At 36.8% G+C, this 24,024-nt stretch overlaps 1 protein-coding gene across 1 annotated transcript in view; it reads right to left on the bottom strand.

Annotated features, from left to right (window-relative positions):
- Positions 1–24,024, bottom strand: part of LOC142336485 (uncharacterized) — a 117,158-nt gene that overhangs the window by 52,985 nt on the left and 40,149 nt on the right. Inside the window, exons 9-13 of the mRNA XM_075385368.1 lie at positions 18,755–18,863; positions 17,857–18,433; positions 9,137–9,189; positions 8,954–9,012; positions 466–667 (exon numbers count right to left, since the gene is read on the bottom strand). Of these exons, the coding sequence (XP_075241483.1) occupies positions 466–667; positions 8,954–9,012; positions 9,137–9,189; positions 17,857–18,433; positions 18,755–18,863 (1,000 nt within the window). The remainder of the gene's footprint in view (positions 1–465; positions 668–8,953; positions 9,013–9,136; positions 9,190–17,856; positions 18,434–18,754; positions 18,864–24,024) is intronic.

The following is a 24,024-nucleotide window of genomic DNA, read 5'->3' as shown; positions in this document are numbered from 1 at the left end:
GAGTTTTATTGAAAAACTGCTTTGAAAATGCCGCACGTGACAAAAAATTTCGCTTAGCGAAACTGGTTTCACTACTTTTCTCGCTTGCAGAAAAATATTTTCTTCTCTGCGCTATTTGACATAAACACTTTTTCGTGCATCCGACTTTCTGTTTCAAATACACCCCAACAAAATTATCGATCTCTTCTAGTCGTAAAAAAGAGCTCCCCAATACAATTCTAACTCTTTGAATAAAAAACAAGCCCGCTAATAACCGTTGTCATCTAAACAATTAGCTTTGGTCTCTCCCATGTTACTCCATGTTTCCCCCATTAATTTTCATAGTCATATTTTGAACATAGCCTTTTAAGATAATACGTAGTCTATAAATGAGGATACTAAACATGAGACAATAAAAAACAGGCACATTGCCAATTGCACAATTTGGTCAAAACTTTCCATAAAGAGTCGGGTAACAATTACAACCTTGTTTTGATAAGCCCCCTTTGTGACTCCATTGACAGACTTTAACTTGTGCCCAGTTGGATCGAATACCATAGTCTGCATTTCAGCTTTTACAGGTCCAGAGAACTTCGGATCCCAGCCTCCGTTCGATTCCTTTCCATAAAAGGCGATTTCCCCTTCCTCCCGGTTCACGCCCTGGGGTGTCTGGTTTGAAGTTTGCAGACTAAAATAGCAACAGTTATTTAAGTGGATATAAAACCACCGAGCTTACATATACGGCACTTTTGATTCTTTTCATAAAAGAGAAAATAAACGACTGTTTTTACAACTCCGGCACCCTTCAGAGATTATCACAGAAGAGAGCTGGTATCATGGGGGTACAGACTATCAATACACAGTTGCGGCCTAGGGTTCTTTATTGAAGCGCATTTGTGAGGAATTATGGCCTAATGCAATTAAGAGGCCGCCCCTTTTGTCTGCTTTCAGGCTCAACAATGTCAATTAGGGCACACACTTGACACCAATGAACAGCCCCAATGTTCGAATCAGTTCACGTAGAATATGTTCTTATATCATTTAGTTACGATCCTTGCTTTGTTTGTAACAGTCAACGCATACCACCAAAAAATATGTAAAAATTTTTATTGTGAAGATCAAGGATTAAATAACTTAACTGCTCCAAGAAACGCTAAACTGCTCTTATAAAACAGTTATAAATTATAAATAATGCCGAACCGAAAACTGTATTCTGTCTCAAAAATACTCTAAGGCCTAGCTTTTAGTAACCCCAGCATGCAGAACAACAGCTATTTTCGTCTTAATAACCATTCGATCTAGAGCTTAATGTTGCGTATTCATTCTGAGAACAGAAAAGCATTCGAATAAAAGCAAGGAGAGAGTGTGAGAAAGGAAAAAGAAGTTAAGAGAGGTAGGTAGTGGGTATGAAATGTCTCTCCCTCTCTCTCTCTCTCTCTCTGTCCATGCTAACAACTTCACCTACGTCTTTCTACTCCGCTCACTCTCGATTGAAATTACCATTGCTATTACCATTTCCACAATAGCACCAATACCACAACTACAGCTAATACCAGTGGGTCGGTGTCTTAATGAGTTTAGAGCGCACTTCAAAAGACTCAAGCTGGCTGTTTGAACCAGGCTGAGATTAGGAGCGAAAATCAATAAAAATTATCTCAACTGTCCGCTCTAATCCTGCCGGCATCAATTCCTAACAAACTCAAACAGCCACATACACATACATATGCTCCTGTCTGCTCTGTGTGTTAACAACAGACACTTAAATGTGTTCACACGACACCCTTTGTCGGCGGAAAGTCATAAATAAATTCACAACTTGTGAACAGGCTTGTAAATAACCAGTCAGATTAAACAAACACAACCATGTACACCCCAGAGATACTTTTCACAAACTTCCATGCTCTTGTTTAAAAAGGTGCCTTCTTTTCCTCGTCTACTTATCAAGTCTGCTGCATGTAGTCGTCTGGGAAAATTAAGGCGTACCAAAACAAACTGGGTTTAAAAAATGGAAAATTTCATCAATCAGTGAAACAATAACTTAAAAAATTAACAAAAATGAAGAATATTAATTGCTGTAACACAGCCGGAAGAATCTCTGAAAATAGCTGCTGTTACCCCGCTGACTGACGTTGGGAACGAAACAGTCAGAGAAAAATAAAATGAAAAATTGTCGAATAAACTAAGTCTTTAGTCACTGTCTCAGTGCCCGGGCTTTACTGGCTCAACTCGTTTCTTTTGACATCGCTTTTTGACCTTGACAGCATTTTCCTAACCTTGCTGCTTGAATTCTAAATTGTATTCAGTTGAAACAGTGAGTGAGTCAGTCAAAAGTGAAAGTTGCGACTCATTTAAAACAAAAAGAAAAACGAATTAAAAACAGCACGACTAATGACCTGAACATCAAATTTTGCTTGTCAACAAAGCATATGAAATTGAAAGCGCAAATGTTGGAAAAAAAACCTGAAAACAATTTTGAAATATTTATATCTCCAAAAAGTGTCGTAAAAATCATTGAGGACAAAAACAACACTTTATAAAATCATTCTAACAAACTGCATCATATAACAAACTGTATTATTTGCTTCAGATGGTCAAAAATGCTTCCAAATGTACTGTTACAAGACAATATAACTAAGACCAGCACCTTTACCTAAAAAAGGAGTAAAAACTGAAAAAAAACTGCTTTGAAAATGCCACAAGCGATATAAAAACTCGTTCGCCTAGTGTAAAATTTTTACATACGTTTCTCGCTCTCTCTCGAAAACGTGACGTGAACAGAAAACTAATCTCGCTTCTTTCTCTTCTTCAGCAATTCAAACTAAACACTTTTTTCACGCATTTCACTTCCTGTTTTAAATACACTACACAAAATTACCGAAAAAAAACACGTTCCACCAATACTCGTCTTCGAGTCGTAATAAAAAGACAGCACCCCAAAACAATTCAAATTCATTGAATTGTAAAACATAGCCAGAGGAATTCCGGAAGCGACTCGGACCGTCAAACTTTCCAAAACATAGCCGGAAGATTGCCTGAATAGCTGCGAAAGAAGAGACTTGTTTGCCGTATAATAAAGATAGAAACAGACACAGATATGAGTTGAAAAAGTTATCGACGCCTCTCAAAAAGCCAGGGAAAAAACATTAAGCAACAAATTAATAAAGATTGTTAACATTCAATTCGCAAAAGCCTTCTTTTATTAGGGACCTTTACTGGACATATAAGTTCCTTTGACCTTAAACTAATTCAAATTAAACTTAAGTTTAAAAGTGCAGAAGTCATTTTTTTAGTGAGGTAGGTCACGTACGAACAAAATCTAATCGCACAAACTACTTAAAAACTTTTTATAGAGAGAGTGAAAAATAAAGTCAAGCGCGAAAACGCTGTTAGTGAGAGGGAGAAATCATTCAAAGACTTTTTCAGCCTTGCCGTGTGAACAAATGTAGAACAAAAAAGAGCGTCAGACGACGAAAAAAACCAAGAGCACCGCAATATAGCTCCGCTCAGCTTACAGCTATAATAAAACGGTAAAGGCAACTGAAACCATTACCTTTTGTCTTAAAACATTAGCTTTTTACCTCATTCGAAGAAATATTTATAAAAATGGTTAAATTTACACCGCGAGCACCACGAGAAAGAATTCAGCACTGACATCAATTCAGCCACTTAAAAAATTTCAAAAACATACCACATTCAGCAAAAACACAAAAACCGATCAGATCTATGACAGAAGACATAATGTTAAAATAAAATCACTGAAATCTTGATACATCGAAAGTTCATATTAATGAACACATTTGGTAACGTAAAAAAACGGCCACATTTTTTTTTGGATAGTCAAATACTGATAAGATCAAACAACCATTTACATCGCTAGGACCTGTGAAGAAACAACCCATGAGACTTGTCATGAAATGATAGAACTCCGCAACCAACTGTGCAACCAAAAGACACTTTGTGAAAACTTAAGGTAAATGACTTTCATAGAAAATAAACTTTCATAGAAAATAAAGTTTCAAACATTATCGGCAGATTGCCGGAAATAGCCGCCGTTGACGCTCATTGGGATTGAAACAGAAAACGAAAAAAATGTGATAGAAATTGACAGAATTTTTCTAAGTGTCAAAGTTTTCTTATTTGGTGTGTAAATTCAGCACATTCTGTTAGATACTATAACTACACTTAATTCAGCTTCTAAACTGAAGGCTCTTAAGCATAATACTAAATCCAGCTATCAATCGCTTTAATGAAATTTTACAATCTACTGCATTTTGATTTAATGACCGGGTTTTGAATGTTTATCCCGTTCCTTTTGATTTTGCTCTTTTGACTTTGACCGTATTCACTACATTATGTAATTCATTACGTGAAATAATTTAAATTCCATTCAGTTGAAACGGTGAGTGAAGTAAGTCAGAAGTCGAGCGTAAAAATCGTGACTTACGTAAGACAAAAAACCATCAAAAGGTAAAGCGAATATAAAAAACATAGCAGGACAAGTCCTGACCTACAATTCAAAGAATTTTCATTGACTAAAAAAAACTAAACCTAGAATGGACCATGACCGGATTGGGAAAACCAATAAGAAGAAAATTCGATCAAAAAAATTGGAACGGTAAGAATAGAAATAAAATTACCGCATGCAAACAAAAAATCAATTTGACTTCAAAGATGAAAATGTTTGAAAGATCTTAAAAAATGAAAGGCTGGTGGCTGCTATTAATTACATGTCCGAAAGCAGTAGCTTAACCATAACCGACTAACGTCCGGCAAGTTAATCTCAAAAATTGGCCAGCGGTTGACTTCGTCAGTAGCTAGAGGCGGCTTAAGTAGGCTAGCTTTAGCTTAATTGAGGGGTGGGGTGGGGTGCGTAAGGGGGGGGGGAGGATTGTAGGTGTGAGCGCGGATGACGAATTTAGGTCTCAAACAGCTTCCGCGAATCGCATACTTAGATATATAGAGATTAAAGATCCGAAGTGCTCTAAGAGAAATTAATGCCCTCCAGGCTTTAGCTGTTTATCTCGTTCTTGAGGACAAAAAGTCGCATGAAAAATTGATGAAGCAAAAAATTCCAGAAAAATGACATGACTGGTCAAATTGCCACAAACTTCTTTTTGAGATAAATTAATAATTCAACTAGCCCATAATTCAACCGCCCAATAAAAAACTGCGGACGTAACACTAAATTAACGGTTAACGGATATAAAAGTCTTGTCAAAAATACTTTCTCCTATAATCCACTATCAACAAAATAAACAGACTAATGTCGGAAGAATTGCTCTCGAACGACAGGCAAGGCAATTTAACTCTGGGGCTGTAGCCTAGACAAATTTTTCTTTATGGGTGCAAAAATAGTTGACCACGCCGGGTTTCAAACCATGAACCATTCGCTCCCTCACTCACCAGAAGCACTGTCCACTGGGCTATCAGGCCCTTCCTTTCCCTATGCTGCAATCGATTTTATATTAGCAAAAAGATTTACTTCAGAGTGAGAACAATAGAGATCACTCAAAAATGAAAAACAAAATCGTGAAAAGTCACTTAAGAAGTCAAAGAATGTTCTAGAAAACCTTTAAAACGGATGATTTGCATAAAAAACAGACCAACACGTTTACAACAATTGCTACGAACTTCATTCGAGAGCAATTAATCACAAATTATTCGAAAACTTAACTGCACTGCATTCCCTTATTTTAAAAACCTGACAACTAAAGATTGAATATTCTACGTTCTATCAAACAAAACAAGCTTCTGGAGAAATAAAAGTTGAAGTTAATACTACTCTATCTTTTTCCAGCGATTAACGACTGGCAAATCATAGCAATATCTTAACTTACTCTGATTTATTATATTATGGTCGTTTTTTTCGGACAACATATTTTACTCTGATTTTACCCTGAATTTATTAACATGCCCGACAGATTGCCGAAAAAATAGCCGTTATTGATTCCCATAACCAAGATTGGGATTGAAAAAAGGGAAAACTAATGAAATAAATGATTTTTATACACAAACAATTTTAAAGTGCGAACATTTTGATGTCATTTTGTGGCTGAACATACTACTGTTTCGTAGTGAGACGACACAAGGGCTAGTATCAATACCAATAAGCATTACAGACGGCAACTAAGAAAAAGTTCGAGTAAAGGGTATCTAAAATTGGGGCTTTGGGTTTATCCCGTTTCTATTTCTGATTTCGTTTTTTGATACTGACTCTGTTCATTTCGAATTGCTTTGCTGATCAACTGCTGTCTAAAAACACTTTTACCAGAATAAGAGAAGAGTGAAACTATCCTAGAGAAGTTCAAAAGATTTCACGCAAGATGTTGAACAAGCTGTGAACTAAGGTAAAAAGAAAAAAATTTAGTACGACGAAGTAAAACAATAGGAGTGCTATAATAGCCGGCCGAGAAGCTAAGGCGGCTATCAAAAAGAAGAATACTAAAACTCGGGAGTCATTAAGTACGTTCACAGGTCATTGCAAAAAAGACAAAAATAAGATCTGCATAGCTCCTGTTGCGATATCATATACAAATTGAGTCAAACAACTGCTAAAATTAAAATAATCAACAAAAAGACAGCAGAAACAGAAAATTTGTGGGCAAAAAAAATTGTTGAAAACTTACAACCACAGACCTAAGATTACTCGAAGAAAACAATAAAATAAAACTAGAGGTCTTACGCCAAGAATAGAAAGATGCTTGCCATAATGTGTCGAGAACATGAACACATTGTAAAAGACGATTTCCGGATTTTAGTAAAAACAGTTCGCAGATTCAAAATGTAAAATTAATTTTAAAAATATCAAATTTTTTAAAACCGCAATTAATAAACATACCCGGCAGATTACCGGAAAATAGCCGCCGTTGATTCCAATAAGCATGATTGGGATTGAAAGAATAGAAGATATCGAAAAAAAAAATTTTTGTACAAAAACATTTTTTAAGTCCGATTTATTTTGATGGCATTTCGTAGTTGAACTTACTTCTGTTTCTTAGAGAGCGGCTACAGGGGCTACTATCAATACCAGTAAGCATAAGAGATGGTAACTAAGACTTATAGGAACGACGTTCAAATAGCGGGCATCTAAAATTGGGCTTTATGGGTTTATCCCGTTTCTATTTCTGACTTCAGTTTTTTATTCTGACTCTGTTCATTTTGAATTGCTTTGCTGAGCAACTGATGTTTAAATTCACTTTTAGCAGAATGAGAGAAGAGAGAAACTAGCCCAGAGAAGTCAAAAAGATTTCACGCAAAATGCTGAAAAAGCGGCAAAATGGTAAAGCGAAAAAAAATTCGACGAAGTAAAAAAACATAGCAGGACAAGTCCTGACGTACAATTAAAAGAATTTTCAATGACTAAACAGAAAACTAGACCTAGAACGGACTATGAATGGATTGGGAAAACCAATCAGAAAAAAAATCCGATACAAAAAATCGAAAAAACAGTAAAAATCAAAGTGAAATTGCCGCATGTGAACAAAAAACCACTAGCGAGAAAGCGAATTTTTGTTCAAACACCATTTTCTCACTCTACTTTAAATTTAAAGCGAAAAAAAAATCAAGCCGCAAAACCACTCGCTTTTTCGCTCCACGTCCTGTTTCGGCGTGACCAAAATCACTACTCCAATTTGACTTCAAAAATCATGAAAATGTGTGAACAGATCTTAAAAAAAAAGACAGCGCTCCAATACAATTCAAAATCTTTGAATTGTAAAAAAAATAGGAGCGCTATAATAGCCGACTGAGAAGACGAGGGCGGCTATTAACAAACAAACTGAGTAAATTTTAAAGACGTAACGCAAAAAAACTTTTCACTAAAAACAAAACGAAATTAAAATCCCTGACAGTACACAAAAAAAACTTTCGAATGATGAAAAAACTTAAAACAGTTATCTTCCAACAATTTTTTTACTGAATCTCAAAAACTCAACGTCAAAAAGTTATTCAATTTATAATAAAACAAAATTAAAATCTCTAAATCTGGAAAAAAATACTTGCCAGTAATTAAAAAAACAAAATACAAAAAAACTTAAGAGAGATTAGACAAAAATTGCCAAAATCGGACAATCATGAATAGAATTTCGGAAAACAAAAATAGGTGAAATTATAACAAGGCATTCAATGCCTGAAAAGGACGTTGCCCATTGCACTGATGTTTGAAAGAAAAAGTCCGCTTGACGATCCAAAAGAAAGCAATTATTGATAAAAACAAACATTAGCAAAAAAAATTGAGAATACGCTACCACTCGCCATCTTGCTATAGATAGTCGGCTATTGCCAATCTTAAGACCTTGCGGCGTCTATACTTAATCTTAATACATTGCGGTGGCTATACCTAATGTGAATACATGGTAAACCCATAACCCATCTTAATACAACAGGGTAGACCCTCACACGTGAACTCCTTTTATTAGGCTCTCAAAAACACTGGTATCAATTTCGAGGTTTACGTATTAACACAGCAGCCAACAAAAATTTATTCTACAAAATCCAAATTACAAGCAACAAATCTGGGGCAATTGAAAAAACGCCTAAAAAAGTTATGTATATGCGCCATTCCGTCAAAAAACACTTTTCTAAGTTAGAAGTCATAATCCAAAAACTTTTCTCGCTCAGAAACGATTAGTTAACACGGCAGCTTTTAGCTCAAAACGCAGTCTGAACGAATAGTACTTCCGGTAAAAAAACCCTCAAGAAAACCAATACTCCTCTTCAAGTCGTAAAAAATCAAAAGAAGGCCAGTAATAGCCTCAGCTATCGCTTTGCGGCTTTTAACTAAAAGTGATCAAATCCACACAAAATTAATGATCACATAGGAAAGCCAAAAATATTCAATCAAAAATGATCTTTAAGTCTATGTAAAATAATCCGAGTCACTTTATTGCTAATCAAACAAATAAGCAAAATTTTATATATTTTAGATACTTACACCCTTGATCTGGAACGCTTGAACAGAAAAACGTTTACTTACATTTTCATGGCTCCGTCGAGTCTGGAATTGTTCAAACTGTCCTGGCTATCTTGTGACGTCTGAAAGCACAGAGGGAGAACTGGATAGATATTGTAAAAGCTTCACAATTAAAGGATTACCCAGAGAGAGGATTAGTCAAGCGTCACTTGACTCATATTTATGATCCATTGATGGTTCACTTACATTAAGAATTGAGCTTGGCGGAGTGTACGACTCTGGCTGTATTACACCGCTTGCTGAAACACAAAACAAAAATGACTATACTCTGATCAAAGATACTCCATACATTAGAAAAATCAATTCAAGTACAAAAAATTGAACTACATAAATTATCATTGATATGTTTTACAATGATATGTTTTTTTCTTAAGCAGGGACCTGGGTACTTGTAATTGCTATGATTACCTGGTAGAATTAACGGCGCAACTGTACTCGACGTACTTATTAACTATCACTATTGCCGCACAACGACAACTGAATTATTATCGCAATGCAAAATGACCAACAAAAACTAAACATAGCTGTCATATTGCCAGAAAATAGGTGCGGTGCGATAACTTTTTAGATCCTTAGTCTCGAAATACCCATGTAAAAAATGAGACTAAAAATCCGTTTTTCTCCAAAAAGTTGTGATGTTTTTTATTGGTTTGGACAGATCCATGTACTGAAAATTAAACTGCCCGCAAATAAACTACAATTCCCAATTTTTCCTCAAATTGCCCCATCAATCTCAGCAAAACAAAAGGTGAAAGATGAAAAGTCATTGCGTGTAATAATGCAAAAAACCCGATTCATGCGCGGGGAAAATGCCGTCATGCACGCAATTAGGTCTTAAGAAAAAATGACGACGAATAAAAACAGCCGGACAAGTCCAGAACTAACTTTAAAAGAATAATAATTTCAAAAGATTCGAACAAAAAAACTATAGCAACGACTCGGTATGGATTTGGAAAACCATTAAGAAAATAAGACCTATCAAAAAATCCAATCAAAAATAGTAAAAGCAGAAGTCACAAAAGCAGGGGAACAAACACACTAGAAAGCAAAGTTCAAACACAGTGTAAAACAGTTCAAAAGTTCAAGCACTATTTAAGAATTGAAGTAATAAAATTAACACCCCTAAACGAATTGCTGTTTCGTTTCACTTCATGTTTCGGCGTGACTAAAACCACCACTCAACTACGATTTCAAAAATCAAACGCCGCTGGAATAGCTGGCTGCGCTAGTTTCTTAGAATTTTGACCTCTTTCTTTCAATTTTGCTTTTTCGACATTGACAGTATTCACTACATTGTGTTTTTCAATGAGTAAAATAAAATCTGTTCAGTTGAAACAGGAAGTGATATAAGGCAGTAGTCTAACGTGGAAGCCGTGACTTATGTAAAACAAAATAGTGAATCAACACAAAAACATAACAAGACAAGTCCTGACAAAAAATTCTTATTAACTTAAGAAACAATAAACCCAGCATGGACTAAGATTGGATTGAAACAACCATTTAGAAAAAAAATCAGTTATGAAAAATAAAACAAAAAATAAAATCAAAGTCAAATTGTCGCATTTAAACAAACACGAATCATAATCGAGAAATCGAATTTTTGATCAAAGACCGTTTTCGGACACTACATTAAAATTAGAAGTAAAATTTCAGGCACTACATTAAAATTTCGGGCCGTTTTATCATTCAACTACTTTTTCGGCGTGACAAAATAACTTCTCCGTGGCAGAAGGCGGGTGAGGTGAGCGCAGCGGAGGAAGGGTACAACCAAGTGTATTGAAGGGGCTATCGGGGAGATTGAAACTAGTCTAAGGAAATTGAAAGATAGATGGTCAAGTCCAAAATCAGTCGACAAAAGGGTCAAGCAGGAACTTCATTTAACATAAACGAATAACGTCGGGCGAATTCCTCTCAAAGGGGGAAGGCGGGAGGCTGCAGGTGCAGTGGTATGTGTAAGCGTGTGTGTGTGTGTGTGTGTGGGGGGGGGGGGGGGTGAAGCTCTAAGAACCACTCTTCCCACAATGACTCACGCCCTTAAGAGCAGGACGAGAGGGGGTCCTTATCTCTGGTTGAAGAATGGGGTGACTGAGAAGGGGGCTGACTGAAGGGGGGTCAAACGTTTAAGACTAAGAACCACCCCTCATAACTCGAAATTTTCTCCAAACAGTTTCCGTGAATCGCGTACTTAGAGACTAGTGAGCTGAAAGGCTCTAAGAGCACTTGGTACCCTCTGGGCGCTACCAGTTTACCCCTTTTTTGAAGACCAAAAGTCAAATGGGTCAAACGAAAAATCGGTGAAATAAAAAATTGCATTAAAAAGACCACGGGACTAACTTAATTGCTAAACCTTCGTTTGAGAGCAATTAAAAAAACATAGCGACTTAACGTCCGAATTGCTCTCGAACGACTAGTGGGAGCTCTAATCAATTCCAGCTTGCTTCAGTCGGGGGGGGGGGGCCAAATCTGACTAAGAAGTTCAATAGTGGGCTTCAAATAACCACATTAGATGTTAACATATACCACTGTTAAGATTTAAAGTGAAAAATGACACCAGTTTCGGTGTACTTTTCAGTTGACGTTTAGTATTTAATGGCCGCCAATTGAGTTCAGCTGCTTGAAATTGTGACTGAGAGAGAACTTTAGATCACGCGAAACACAAAAATTCAAGGGCGTAAAAATCAATCGAAAAGTCAAAATTGTCAAGCGAAAATTTTTTTGCATAAAAGACACACACGTTTACAATGACTGCTTTGAGCTTCGTTCAAGAGCAATTAAAAACCGCATGAATGACTGATTGATGGTTGAGATTTGACTGACGACGCCATCGACACAGAAATCAAACTATTCTGAACATCTAATTATTATTATTACTAGCCAAAAAATTTATGAAAAGAAGGTGAAGAAAATCGTCATTTAGTAATCTATTAATCAATGATTAATCGCTATCTAAGCCACCTAAAGGAGAACTTAGCTTTTACTGAATACTAAACGTGAACCAAGAAAAAATAGAGAGCAAGAAATTAAAAGAAACATCGATGAAAACACACAGAAGGATAACGAGCAAGAAAAAGAGAAAGATATACAAAGCAAGAAAAAGTATACAATTTAAAAAATGAAAGCACAAAAAACAAGAAAAAAGAGAGAAACACTTAGATAGAAAAAAGATAGGGAAGTGGAAAGAAATATAAAGTTATCGACAATAAAAAAGGCGAAAGTGAGCAATTAAAAACAACGAACAAAAAACCATAAGCGAGATAAATCTGATAAACAAATATGAAAAATGAGAAGGCATGACAAAAAGGATATAGCGGGAAATAAGAGAACAGGAGAAAGTCAAAAAAATTTGCTCAGCAACAAAAACAACAGTAAAAAAATGAAAGACAGACAAAAAATTCCTTGTTCGATATAGGAAATAAGAAAAATGAAAGAACAAAAAACAGTCGGTGGGAGGGGGAGCCTAAAAGGGACTAACAAGTTCAATAGTGGGTGTCAAATAACCACATTAGAGGTTAACATATACCACTATTAAAGATTTCAAGTAAAAAATGACACCAGTTTCGGTGCACTTTTCAGTTGACTTTTAGTATTTAATTGCCACCAATTGAGTTCAGCTGCTTGAAATTGTGATTGAGAGAGAATTTTAGATCACGCGAAACGCAAAAATTCAAGGGCGTAAAAGTCAATCGAAAAGTCAAAATTGTCAAGAAAAAATTTTGAATAAAATAGACACGCACGCTTACAATAATTGCTATGAACTTCGTTCAGAGCAGTCAAAACGAAAATAGATCTTTAAAAAAACAGCCATTTTTTCTTCGAATTGCGAAATGGAAAGCACTTAAATAATAGCCGCTCAGAGGCTGGCAGCGTCTATGAATAATATCGAAAAAAACGATAAATTTGACTCAATTTACATTGAATTCTGGAATTGATGTAATTAAATTTTTGTTTTTAGAGTGAAAAAAGTTAATTTGAGAGTGCTGCAAGTCGAATGAATTAAAAATTTCTTAATCACTTGCATGATCAAACGACTCACTCTTTTATCAGCGAAAATTGACGTCACTCACACAACTCAGTCTAAATACCGCGTTAATGAATAGGCTCACTTGAATAAGTGTGACGTTGTACGGCCGCTAAAACAATCTTCGCAAATATTGAAAGAAAAACAAGAGAAGGCCATTGATAGCTGGGCTCACCTATGACTATCGCGATTATAAACAAAAATGGGGAACATCTCTGTAAAAAAAAGGTGAAATCCAATAAGAGCTCCTTGATCAGAAATACGGAATACTATAACAGATTTACCATTTTCCAAAGTTCTGACGCATTTTGATATTTCCTTATAGTATTCACTGTTCCGAATCAAGTTGTATCGAATATATCTATTAGGCGCCTAATGGCCATGTCGTTCAATAATGAAGTCCGGCCCGAATGAGAGCAATGTAGTTTACCCAAAATTCACGGTCAAGATGAAGACGAAAATTGAATCGATCAACGACAAAAAAGCACAAAAGAAAACAAGAAATCAATCAGAGCCTCTTGCGATAGACAAAAAACTTTTGGAATGAAATTTCACTCATCCGACAGATAGTCATATAATCACCGCCATTGAATCTGACGGCTCCAAAAGCAATTGAAACACTAAGGTTTTCAAGAAAACTTGCTGAAAACTTTAAATTCCATCTAGTTGAAGGAGTCAATGTGGTCAAAGCATTCCGTAAACACCTCCAAGAAAACTAAAAACAACCCCTTCAAAAAACTAGAACTCACTAACACCAATCAAAACAATTTGAAGTCAATTCTGCAAAACAACTAGATCTTAAAAATTTTTAAAATATCGATTTTTTATATTACAAGGCACATTGACACAAAGAAAAGTTCTTTTGAGCAAATAAAAGTATTAAAATGCTCGCAAAACAGTAGGCAATTCATAATAGGCTAAAAAATTGTACAATCATATTTATTATAGACAACTGTAAAAAGAATTGGTAGTAAATTCTCCTTTTTTCATATGTCTGAACAAAAAAGGTCTAATAAGAACAAAACAGTGCTCACTTGGTATCTAATGACTTCATAAAAGTAATCGTCTACTTAAGGCAGTACATAAATCAAAAAACTAAAAATAGCTAAAATAAACGCAAAAAAAGCTGACAAAACATACAAAATAACATAAAAATCATATAAACTACCAGAAAACCACTATGAAAACAATCCCAAACTTAAAACAATTTCATAAGCCTAACCAAAAAAAGTTTTAAAAGTTCTAACAATCATTGCACGTGAACAAATATCGCCCAATTTCAAAAAATTTTCGACGCCTCAATTTTTTGCTATCTTAAACAGCGGTATGAACAAATAACACATCTCTCTTTCTTCGATTCTGTTCAGAACCCCAATACACATTTTTAAGCGTTTCACTTCCTTCACAAATTACACAAATAAAATTGATTGGAAAGGAACGTCATACAAAAACAGTTGCAAAAATAAGAGCCCCTTAACAATAGCTGTTAAGAGGCTGACGGCTGTTGTTTAAAAATTAGAACAATATAGCTGGCAGATTGCCAGAAAATAGCCGCAATAGCTTCGTAGATCTGCAGTCTAAAAAAACACAGAAAAAGACAGACCAAACAAATCCGCCTTTTCATTGAAGGCTGATATGTTATATTTTGATTAAAAATCTGTATAAGTTTTTGCTGCCTCTATTATCTGCTCTCAAATAACCTTCATTTAGAGTGACACACACACACACACACACACACACACACACACACACACACACACACACACACACACACACCCATTTGAACTTATCTCTTTGAATTAAAGTAAATAAAAGTCAGTTTCAAAGTGAGGAAGTCATTTTTGAGAGTGAGGTAAGTCAAGTGTGACCAAAAATTTAATCACGCGAATGAACAAAAATTCGCTCCAATAAGAGCGAAAAATGACGTCACACACGCACTTCGGTTGAAATTGCATGAACGAATGAACAAAACGCAGATTTGAAGTGGTTGTGACGTCATATGGTCGTAACAAAAATCGCGACGACGAAATAAAAAAAACCAAGAGAAGGCCAATAATAGCCCCAGCTATCGCTGTGCGGCTATTAAAAACGATTTGAAATCACATCAAATGTAGGTATTATTTTGATAGCATTTGCTAGCTAGGCTTTATTATATACCTTATTGTTAGTACATCAGATTTCTTTCTTAGATTTAGCTCTTAGAAAAAAAATTGAGTAGATTGCGCGAACAAAATAGCGCAGAGGATAAACTATTTCAGACAAAATTTTGAAAGCAGTAAAATTAGGCCACGCCAAAAAAATTTTCGCTTGAAGTAGGAAGCAAAAATAGGAGCACAAAAATAGTTAAACTGCTAGTTGGGGGTCGGAGTACTTTATATAGTTGGGAGATGGTCCATGACCAGGTTGAGGAGGGTGGACAGGGCTGTTGGCGTGTGTGTGTGTGTGTGGGGGGGGGGGGTGGGGGTGTGCTAGGTGATCATTGAGGGGAGGGGTTTGACTGAGGGGGTCAAACTAAAAACCACTCATTGCACCACGAAATTGTCTCCAGCAGTTTCGCTGAATCGCGTACTTGAGACCAGTAGTTCGTAAGGCTCTAACAACTGCTCAGCCATGTGGGCTTTATCTGTTTATCCCGTTTTTGACGTGACAAAGAAATGCAAAAAGACTAAAAAATTCACTTAAAACTCTTCAAAAGCAAATGGTACCGATGACAAAAAATCGATAGCTAAGACTTAAAGCCGAAAAAATAACGACAGTAACGCAGCACTAGAAGTCAGTATTGAGACTAGAAAACAGGACAAAAAACTTACAAAAACCGACAAAACAGTTTCTTATATTTTACTTTAAAAAAACTTGTCGACTATAATCAAATAAACCATCAACTGCCCATCGATGAATTAATAAAAGTACAACTATGCATTAATAGAACACACATATGACCTCCCGAAACCATCAGCTGAAATCAGGATTAAAAAAAAACAGAAATATAAGTCAAATTGCTGCCCGTGAAAATTTCGCTTTCAAAAACCAAAATTTATTCAAATACTAATTTGTCACTCCACTTTGAATGTGAATTAAAAACATAGCTGGCAGATAGCCAGAAAATAGCCGCAATAGATTCGTAGATCGGCAGTCTAAAAAAACAGTAAAAAAAGACAGACCAAAAAATTTGTCTTTTCATTGAAGGCTGATCTGTTATATTTTGATTAAAAATCTGTATAAGTTATTGCTGCCTCTATTAGCTGATCTCAAATAACCTTCATTTAGAGTGACACACACCCATTTGACCTTATCTCTTTGAATTTAAGTAAATAAAAGTCAACTTCAATGTGAGGAAGTCATTTTTGAGAGTGAGGTAAGTCAAGTGTGACCAAAAATTTAATCACGCGAATGAACAAAAAAACTCGCTCCACTAAGAGCGAAAAATGACGTCACACATGCAATTCAGTTGAAATTGCATGAACGAATGAACAAAAAGTGGCTGTGACGTCATATGGTCGTCACAAAAATCATGACGACGAAATGAAAAAACTAAGAGAAGGCCAATAATAGCCCCAGCTATCGCTGTGCGGCTATTAAAAAAAAACAGATAAAAAAGACAGACAGAGAAAAATACTCTTTTCATTAAAGGATGAGATGTTATGTTTTGATTAAGAACTTGTATAAATTATTGCTGCCTCAATTAGCTGCTCTTAAATTCTCATTTAGAGTGACACGCATTCACTTGACCTTATCTCTTTGAAATAAAGTTTAAAAAAGTCAATTTCAAACTGAACAAGTCTTTTTCGAGAGTGCGGTAAGTCAAGTGTGACCAAAAACTTAGTCACGCAAATGAACAAAAAAAACTCGCTCTACTGGGAGTCAAAAATGACGTGAATATCGCAATCCAGTTGAAATTGCATAAACGGATGACCAAAAAGCAGATTTAAAGTGTTTGTGACGTCATATGGTCGTAGCAAAAATCTTGACGACGAAAGGGATCAATTAAATTAACACCAAGAGAAGGTTGAAGTACAGAGGAACGAACAAATTTGCAACATCAAAATTGCACAAGAGCAACAACTGCACGGGGGCTTGAATTTCATCTTTGATACTGACTCTGTTCATTTTAGATTGCTTTGGTAGGCAACTGCTGTTTAGAAGCACTTTGAGCAGAATGAATGAAGATTGAAAATACTCTAAGGAAATTGAAAGTCTGAAATAGATTGAAATAGATTGTCAACCAAAAATCAGTCGACAAAACGGTTAACCAAGAACTTCATTTAACTTAAACGAATAACGTCGGTAGAATTCCTCTCGAAGGGGGAAAGCGGGATGCTGGGGGTGAAGAGGTGTGTGTGTGTGTGTAGGTGGGGTGTGAATCTCTAAGAACCACCCTTCACACAATGACTCTCGCCCATAAGAGCTGGACAAGAGGGGGTCCTTATTGCGGGTTGAAGGATGGTGGTGACTGAGGGGGGGAACGCATGTCTGGGGAGGGGGGAAACGGTGACTGAGGAGGGAAACGCCCTTCGTACCTCGAAATTGTGTCTCCAAACAGTTTCCGTGAATCGCATACTTTGAGAATCGTGCGCTGAAAGGCTCTAAGAGCGCTTAATGCCCTCTGGGCGCTACTTGTTTATCCCGTTTTTGAGGACGAAAATCAATTGGGCCAGAAATCGGTGAAGTGAAAAATCGCATAAAAAAGACCACCGGATTAATGTAATTGCTACAAACTTCGTTTGAGGGCAATTAAAAAAAATAGGAGCGCTATAATAGCCAGCTGGGAAGCTGAGGCGGCTATTAAAAAGGCACATACTACTAAAATAATTATTCAAAACTTTGTTCGCGCACAATTAACATGATAACACACTGATTTATAGAAAACCATTTAATAAGAAATTTGTACCTCTTGACGGAGCCCTTTGTGATCCTAGTGCTTCTTCAATCGGATCTCGCAATGTTCCTCCATTCGATGCACAGGAAAGTGTTCGGCTCCTTGGCACTCGCTCATCATCTCGAATGGAATCCATACAATCGTTCATTACTTCATTCCCACTATGACGTAACTGTTGCATCATTGCCTCTCGTTGTGTCGCAAACTCTGCTTCAAACTCTTCCATTTCTGAGTTGACGTCGTATTCACTCTCGGAATTGATGTTGGAAGCCAGCTCAGACAAAACCTTTTGTTTCTCATCAACAACCGTATTGCTTTTTCTACTGTTGACGCTATTGTTTGAGGCAGTATGATCACTTCGTTTGCTTGAAAACTCAGCCTCTCGTTTTTGTACATTTCCATTTCCCGAGCTTTGATTCAAAACTTGCGTGTACAATTCACTTTCGAGATTAAACTCGTATTTCACTGGTTCTTTATCCACAAATTTACGACCTCTTTGTGCCTCCAGTTTTCGTTCTTCAATTTCGCGATTCTTGCGCACTTTCTTCAACTGTTCACTCTTTTCATTCACACCATCACGCTCTTTCACCTATGAAAAAAATGGGTCTTTCCCATTATAGCCCCCCCCCCCCCCCCCCCACCACCTTGTGGTCAGAACCTAACTCCCCTCCCAATCATGACATACCATAATGGGGAGCTATAATTTCATGGGTGGGCTATAATGGGAAAAATATTAAAACGACTGTCAATATATTATTTAGGATATCATTTTCTTTAGATTAGTATATTCAAGGTACTTCTATTTAGACAAAAATGCGACGAATAAGAACATTCATTTGTATTAAAAAAAGGTTCGTATCATAAAAAAACTTTAATTTAGGTACTAACAATTTTAAACAAAAAAACTAACCATCATCTGCTCAAAGAAGTTTCTGGAATTTTTCACTTTCCCAGTATTCTCATGCTCCTGTGTCTTCGGACTCTTTTCTTCCTTTTTCTCAGGGAAAGACTTCACACCACTGTAAAAGAGAAATAAGCGTGTCACTTTATCCATCAAATTCCATATCAGGACCGCGCCAAACAAAAAGTGTTCTATTTCATCAATAATTTAAACTCCAAAATCACGCTATGCTCCATACCACGGCCAGCGTGAATTAAGTATGCAATAAATTTAGCATACAGTCCTTATTCGTTGCTTTTTTTTTTGTGGTGGCGAAGGGCGCCATCAATCAGAACTCCATTAACGTTTATTGTCTTCTAAGATGGTGTTTCAATTTGGCCCTGGAAAGCTTTTACGAATCATGATCTAGGTAGGTATTCAATGCCCAACGGAACGAAACTTGATAATAAATGAGGTAAAGAAATCCTGTTGACAAAACCGACCTTTTGCGTTTGTGAAACACCCCCCCCCCCCCCCCCCCACCCAAGTGCGTTATGCAACCCAGTTACAGAGCACTTTACATTACATAGTAAATTACTATGTGAAAATATATCACGTACGTCTTGGGGGGGGGGGGGGGAGGTTGCAAACAATACGCACCCAGTAAGCTGGGGGGGGGGGGAGGGGCACAACGGAAAAGATCCGACAAAAAAATCTTGGGATGCCTTTGCAACATACTGTTGTTTTGCTGATAAATTTTGAGATGTTCTTATGAGATTGTCGTAAAATACCTAATATGCCGAAAAACGTGCAAAGATTTTGCATGGTTGGCAATATTCTGACTGTTTCTAGCCAAGAATCTTATCAAGAAGCAACAAATTCGTCAACATGTTTCAAGTTCCGCTTCAAACGGGTAAATTAATGATGTCGAAACCCAGTTGCCAGATCGAAAAGGTTACAATCTAAACTACAATTGTATTACAGCCATAATTCACCATTGTTGCCAATCATCGTTAAGATGACGTGTTTATTTAAGGTTTATATACTTGTGAGTTGATTTGAAGCGGGCGCCACAAGTATAGGTTAAGTGACTCGGCCTGAAATCACTGAGAACTTCTGGCGTTTATCGAAGAACGCGAAGCGGTTCGAGATATTAAGTCAGAAATTTGAAAGTCACTTATGCAGAGTCACGTAACCTCGCTTAAAACACGCAACTTGAACGTCTTAAAATGATGAAAGTTCATGGAAGTCAGACTTCTGGCTAAGTATGTAGGAACTTCTGACAGTTTAACTTCCGGCACCGCAGACTTTCGGAATTTTTAAATGTACACGTGAGTGTTTCAAGTCAAGGTCATGATAATTGCAAATGCCATTTTGGTCGTACCTGGTTGGAATTGACTCCAGGTCGTTCATGTGTTTAGGAGAGTCGAAATTGATCAAATCTTCAGTGGTACTGTTCACTGCGTCAGTGGATTGATACATCTCTGGCTTGTTTTCATTTTCTGAGTCTTGAGAATGGCCATTCATGTGCATATCGGTATTATCACTTTGTTCATTTTCGATAGGAACGAAGCCAGTTTCCTGAAAAAAATTTTACAACACAATCGTTCCATAAACCCAGGACGGAAGAACAGCTACCTAACGTCGGAGATCTAAACTACTTATATTGGGCTCAACGAGAGCAATGAGTGCAGCTGCTTAAAATTCTGAGTAAAAGCAAGGATCTACTCTGTTTTGTCCCCCCAGTGTTTTTATGACCCCCAGTTACAAATTATATGTTGCTATATAGCACGTTACTATGTAAAAATTAGCACGTGCGCCTGGGGGGGGGGGGGGAAATATAAGCCCACTTAGCTGGGGGGGGGGGGGGCAGAACAGAATAGATCCAAAAGCAAATTCAGACAGTGAAAAAAAGTACGAATAAGAGGCAAGGCAGACAAAAGGTTTCCTGTTTTTCCTCTCATGCTTAGGCAAAACTTTAAGTTGTTATGCAATTAAAAACATATCCGGCCGATTGCTGGAAAAAAGAACTATTGATTCCATGAACCCGACTGACATTCAAAGAAAAGAAAAAAGTGAAACAATAGGCTGATTTATCCAACTAATTAAAGTGGCGGTCAACTTCTCAGTTCAGCTATTAAAGGAAATCTAAAACGCCTCATATATCAACACAAAGTCCCATTTTCGAGAGCATAGAAAAAGAAGAGTTAAGTAAAGCTTGATATATACATTAATGACTTGCATAAAAAACTTAAACATACTCGGTAGATTGCCGGAAAATAGCCCCCTTGAGTCCCCTAACCCTGACAGGGATTGAAAGAATAAAAATGAAAATTGATTGTTGTACAAAAACTTTTTTGAAGTGCGAGCAAATTTGATTTGATTATGTGGTTAGACATCCCCTGTTTCTTAACGAGAGGATACAAGCATCCATACCAAAAACATTAAACTTGGTACCTAAGACTACTCAGAACGAAGTTCAAACACGGGTGATCTAATACTCGGCGTTCTGGATCCAACTCGTTTCCATTTTGATTTCGTTTTTTTTTTGATATTTACTCTGTTAATTTCCGATTGCTTTGTTGACCAACTGCTAAAAAAATCATCAGAATAAGCAAAGAACGGTTCTAGCCAAGGGAATTCAAAAAAATTTAACGCTAAATGTCCAAAGAGCGGCAAAATGAGGTAACGGAAAACACTTTCATTCCAATAAGCAAAAAAACATAGCATGACAAGTCCGGAAATACAATCCAAAAAAACAAAGAACAACTAAATACTTTCTGACCTGACCAGAAAAGAGTTCAACGCATTTAGAGAAAAATAGAGAAAGTAGCTATCAAAAAATTAGGTATTTTTGGGGTCAGCGTGTTGAATACCAAGTTTTCCTATCAAAGGTAAGAAACTAAAACAGAGCAGTTGGCATCAAAAAAATTGTACTGGAAATATAAGAGGCCAGCAGAACAAGTGACAACAATGCTGCAAAAAAATATTCAAAATAGATATTTGCAAATACTGATTTGCAAAAAAAAGATTACCTGCATCTTCTTGGTAAGCATTACTGAAGCCTAGAGCTCAAAAAAGTTTCATTGACGTTCAGGAGTTATGAAAATGAAAAAAATAATCAAGTACTCTAAAAAAAATCATTGTACCCTAGTATAATTTCTTCATACTTGGAAACTACAATCAGCTACAATTTACAAGTTGCTAAAGCTCTTGAATCTAATGTCTTCAAACCAAATGAGTACCTTTAAAATCTAACCATTCAACCACAAAAAAGTAAAATTTTTGTGTTAAAATTGGCATGAACAAGACATATCTAAGGAAGCACATAGAAATAACAGATTGCACAAGGCGTTTTTGAACATTAAGCAGAGTCAATTTAGGCTTCATTTAATAAAAAAAAACATTTTTGGGCTCCAAAAATTCAAGAAAGGAACTTTCATCTTAAATGGAGGCTTTATTAGCGATGTTCGCAAATTATGGACTTAAAAAGAATTGCCAGCATAGGGCAAAAAATGAAACAACTCAATGCCCACCAGGCTTAACATGTTTATCACTTTTTGAAAGCTAAAACTTTAAAAAAGAGCGCCAATACAATCCTTTTAAAAATACGAGCGCCATAAATGGCTGCAAAGATGAGTGTGACTGTAAACAATTTTACAAATGCTGAGATTTTCTGCTCTCAGATAAAAAGTATATACTTTCAAAATGAAAAACAGTTAAAGACAAAAACTATTTGATCCACTCTGGACATTTCATGAGCGAGATGAGTCACGTGAGCGCAAAAAAAAACAACCGAAAGAACAAAAGAAAGTCTTAATGCTAAAAAAACCTACGAAATAAATGGTATGGATGAACAAAAAAAGAAGCCAGGACAAAAGGTCGTAACAAAAACTTTGATGACAATATAAACAAAAAAATTGCCAAGATCACCAAAAGCTATGGTCTGGTATCACTATCAGAGGTATCAAATAAATTAATGACAACGGAATAACAAGAATGAACATAACCGACTAACGTCGGGCGAATCGCTCTCAAACGACCGGCGAGCGGTTGGCTTCGTCAGTAGCTAGCCACGGGGGAGGGGGGTGAACCGGGGGGCTGATGGGGGGCAACACTGGGTTGGGGGGGGGGGGGTAACAGCGCGTTGGGGGGGGGGGGGGTGGAGCCAAGCCAATAGTGGGGGTGGGGGGTCAACAGGGGGGGGGGGGGGGGGTGTCTCAACCTCTAAGAACCGCCCTTCACCCCATAAGTATAAGTATAAGTCTCCAAAACAGTTTGAGCAGAAACAGAGCTGAAAGGCTCTAAGAGCACTTAATGCCCGCTGGGCGCTACCTGTTTATCTCGTTTTTGAGGACGAAAAGTCAAAAGCGTTAGACGAAAAATTGGTCAAGCGAAAAATCGCATAAAAAACACCAACAGGACAAATATAATTGCTACAAGCTTCGTTGAGAGCAATTGGAAACGCCCTTTTTCTTGAAAAACCGAGAGAAAGTTAGAAATTTTTAAGTTTATATACATTCTAGCTGCAGGCAGAATTGAAAATGAATCCTTGACCTTTAAAAATTATTTTTCAAATGATTGACAAGAACTGCTATTCGTTTATTGGTTGGAGTATTTAAAATAACATACAGGAACATAAACCGACTAAGGTCGGAAGAATTGCTCTTGAACGACAGGCGAGGCAATTTAATTCAGGGCCTGTAGCCTATAACATTTTTTCTTTAAGGGTGCAAAAATAGCACAACGGGATTTGAACCATTGACCTCCCGCTCCCTAACCAGAAGCACTGCTCACTCAGCTATCAGGCCATGATGAAATCGATTTTATTTTAGCATCAAGCTTTACTTCAGAGTGAAGAGCAATAGATATCACTCAAAATGAAGAACGAAAAAGTCACTCGAGAAGTCAAAGAACGTTCTAGAAGAAAAACGCGAAATGGTCAAGCAAAAAATTCAAAAAAAAGACCAACTCGTTTACAATAATTGCTCTAAACTTCGTTCAAGAGCAATTAAAAAATGCAATTAGTTTAAAAATAACCGATTAGTTTAAATATAAAACTGAAAATAACCAATTAGTTTAAAATAACCGATTATCGTGAGGCGAATTGCTCTCAAAACGACCTGCGAGCGGTTGCCTTAGGTGATAGCCAGCAGTGGCTTCGGAATGCCATTAAATGGGCGGGGGGTTGAACGCAGTGGGCGAGTGGGGATTAGGGTTGGGATGGCTAGACGAAAGGGGGTCCAAGTCGCCAGTTGAAGGAGGGTGGACTGGGGGTAAGGGGGTGGGTGACTTGGAGG

This window comes from Convolutriloba macropyga, chromosome 3 (genome assembly GCF_964194025.1).
Source record: "Convolutriloba macropyga chromosome 3, txConMacr16.3, whole genome shotgun sequence".
Lineage (NCBI taxonomy): Eukaryota > Metazoa > Xenacoelomorpha > Acoela > Convolutidae > Convolutriloba > Convolutriloba macropyga.
The sequence above is the reverse complement of the archived record's forward strand: the minus strand, read 5'-3'. Positions and strand labels throughout refer to the sequence as shown.